Raw genomic sequence first — 2,586 nt, 5'->3', positions numbered from 1 at the left:
TTTTTTTTTTTTTTTTTTTTTTTTTTTTTTTTTTTTAAAGAGCGTTCGATTCGTCCGTCGGCTGATAATGGATTAAGAAACGTCATCGGCGTTTCTGGTGACGTTTCTTCGCTTCGCGCGTGTTTCTTGTCCTCTTGCGCTTCCATTGCCGAACGGCTTCGACGCTTTTTACGCTCGTTCGCTTTCACGACCGAGGGTATCGAATCCTCTGGGAAGATGGATCGCGTTTGTCTCGACCGTGTTGCGCTTTTTTTCCATGATGAGGATGACGGGTCGGATGGATTTGCTTTTCTCGAGACTCGTGCACGAATTCGTTTTCGAAGAGTTTTAATCCTTCTGTGAGATTGTCTTGATCTTTTGAAACATTAGAAAATCTCGCATGTTTATGTGATATTAGTGAGAAATAACGTAACATCTCGGAATATTTGGTTCTTCGTTGTGTAATATGGGTAATCACGGAAGGGTTAATTGGATCATTTGACGTTTCAATGTTTGCACAGCTGAAGGTTAATAACCTCGAGGTTATCAAGCCCCTCTCTCTCTCGGATGCAGCTGTTTAAACAATTGAAGTTTGTATCTGATCCGAATTCTTTTTTAAATGTTCGTTTCTGTTACTATATTTTGTTGACTTTCTCCTCGTCTTAATCCCTCGCGCAATTTTTTTAATTAAGAAACATAACATAACGATTCTTACCAACATCTTGAACATTTTCGAAGTAATCAACGACACTTTCTTCTAAAAAAAAGTTCGATCGAGTGCGAAGGATTAAGATGCATTTTAACAAGAAATTTTAAATTATATCTCTGCTTCTTAAATTTCTACCCCAAAATTTCTCCAAATGTACAAAGTCCAATTTCGTATCTGTATATCCATATCTGCTCTGACAACTTCTCTAATACAACCTATTGTATTTTTGTAGCAGAAAGAAATAATCTCCCAAATCTCTCCCAAACCAAAAATGGTAACAGAAACAAAATCGAATCGAATTCTCTTTCAATTAAAAACAATAATGAAGAAAAGAAAAGAAAGAAAGAAAGAAAAAAGGAAACAACTATCTTATTGTTTCCTCTCACGCGTATCACGCGACTATTTCAAACATTCCTCAAGATAAAAAAAAAAAGAAAAAAAAATAAAAATATTGCATCCGTGTCGGGAAGGAAACGGCGTTATCTGCGTCGACGTCGTTGATAACCTATTTTTTTGACGGACAAGAATCGAGTCACGTAAAAATCCGCAACTTGCTTCTGTTATCTTCATCGACGTGTCACATATGTATATATATATATACATACATACATATGTGTGTATATATATATATATATTTATATATACTGTGCATATATACACTGCCCTCCAACCCGTATATCGTTGTTTTCATCCCATTTATTCCGCATATATTCGTAAATTTGAAAGCGTGGTAGAGTAGAACATTGGTTCGAGTAGCGTCAACCAGCGTTACTTTTACATCAAGTGTAACGACGATGATAATAAACGGTTGATCGTGTCTTTCTTTCAGCAGTCGACCAGTTAGATTCGGCCTTGCTCTTCCATGCACCCTCGAGAACAAGGAGAACGCGAGGCCGTACGTGATAAGGGAGGATGTGGATGGCGATTCAGGGGACGGGCAGGTGCTCTACAGGGACGAGTACGACGATGAGAAAAGTGAGTAAACGAAGAAGTGAATTTTTTTTTTTTTTTTTTAAATTGTACGACTTCGATTTCGTGATGATAGGATGGTTGTATTGTATTGAAATTCGCGCGGGAAATTTAAAAAGATATTTCAAGTGATCGTTCTCTCCTTGATCATGTTCTTTATTGTCTGACGATTGTTAAAAAAGAATTGCACGATGGAAGTCGAACAAGGTCGTCCTCTTCTTTCTTAATTTAAATAGTTGAAAAATTGATTTTATTAAATCAATTTCGAGAGGAAAAAATCAGTACAATACGTGGATTTATTATTTTTCATAAGTTTGAGGATAAATGAACGAGTAAGTTGAGCTAAGTTAAACGTAAAGCGTAATAAACTGAATGCCAGACTAAACAGTGAAAGGAGATTACAAAGGAGAAGGGATAATGTAAAGTTCAGGAGGTTAAAACGAAACTTTATGAATAAATCTAAAGAAAAAATTGGCGAGTGGTGGAGAAAGTTGGACGAAAGTTTGAAAGTGGTGGTGGTACGAAAGAGTTGAAAAGAAATTAGAGGAAACGTTTAAAAATGGGAATAGTGAAAAGTTTAGAGAGGATAAGATGCGGAGGTTCAGAGTTAAGTTTAAAGAGCTAGAAGAAGAAAGAAATACTTTTACCATGATTTGAAGAGACATTTAAATTAAATAAAACTGTTATATAAGAGGAAAGAAGAATCGATCAATGAATAAATAAATACATAATCATATCTAATATTGAAATTGTGAAATTTCTATAGTAAAATTTCATTCTATATTTAGCTTACTATTAATAATATACTATTTTTAGTGACAAAAATATAGAGAACTTTATATAATTGACTAATCGATTATTAAAACTTAACTATTCTATATCTAAAATTCATTCAACATTAATCACGTAGAAAGTTAAATCATATAATT

At 34.3% G+C, this 2,586-nt stretch overlaps 1 protein-coding gene and 1 long non-coding RNA gene across 8 annotated transcripts in view; one reads left to right on the top strand and one right to left on the bottom strand.

The window, feature by feature from the left end:
• Positions 1–2,586, bottom strand: part of LOC102674445 — a 17,096-nt gene that overhangs the window by 4,289 nt on the left and 10,221 nt on the right. The window contains exon 2 of the long non-coding RNA XR_422042.2: positions 2,099–2,102. This is a non-coding gene — a long non-coding RNA (uncharacterized LOC102674445). The remainder of the gene's footprint in view (positions 1–2,098; positions 2,103–2,586) is intronic.
• LOC102673862 (phosphatase and actin regulator 4B) overlaps positions 1–2,586 on the top strand; it is a 332,035-nt gene that overhangs the window by 323,480 nt on the left and 5,969 nt on the right. For 5 of the 7 annotated variants that reach the window (XM_006617436.2, XM_031511379.1, XM_031511381.1 and 2 more), the window contains one exon: positions 1,518–1,663. In XM_006617436.2, the coding sequence (XP_006617499.1) occupies positions 1,518–1,663 (146 nt within the window). The remainder of the gene's footprint in view (positions 1–1,517; positions 1,664–2,586) is intronic. The other 2 variants (XM_031511378.1, XM_031511380.1) reach the window with 1 other exon arrangement.

The sequence above is a fragment of the Apis dorsata genome, unplaced genomic scaffold (genome assembly GCF_000469605.1).
Source record: "Apis dorsata unplaced genomic scaffold, Apis dorsata 1.3 scaffold_309, whole genome shotgun sequence".
Taxonomy (NCBI): Eukaryota; Metazoa; Arthropoda; class Insecta; order Hymenoptera; family Apidae; genus Apis; species Apis dorsata.
This window is presented reverse-complemented; position numbering and strand designations above follow the sequence as displayed.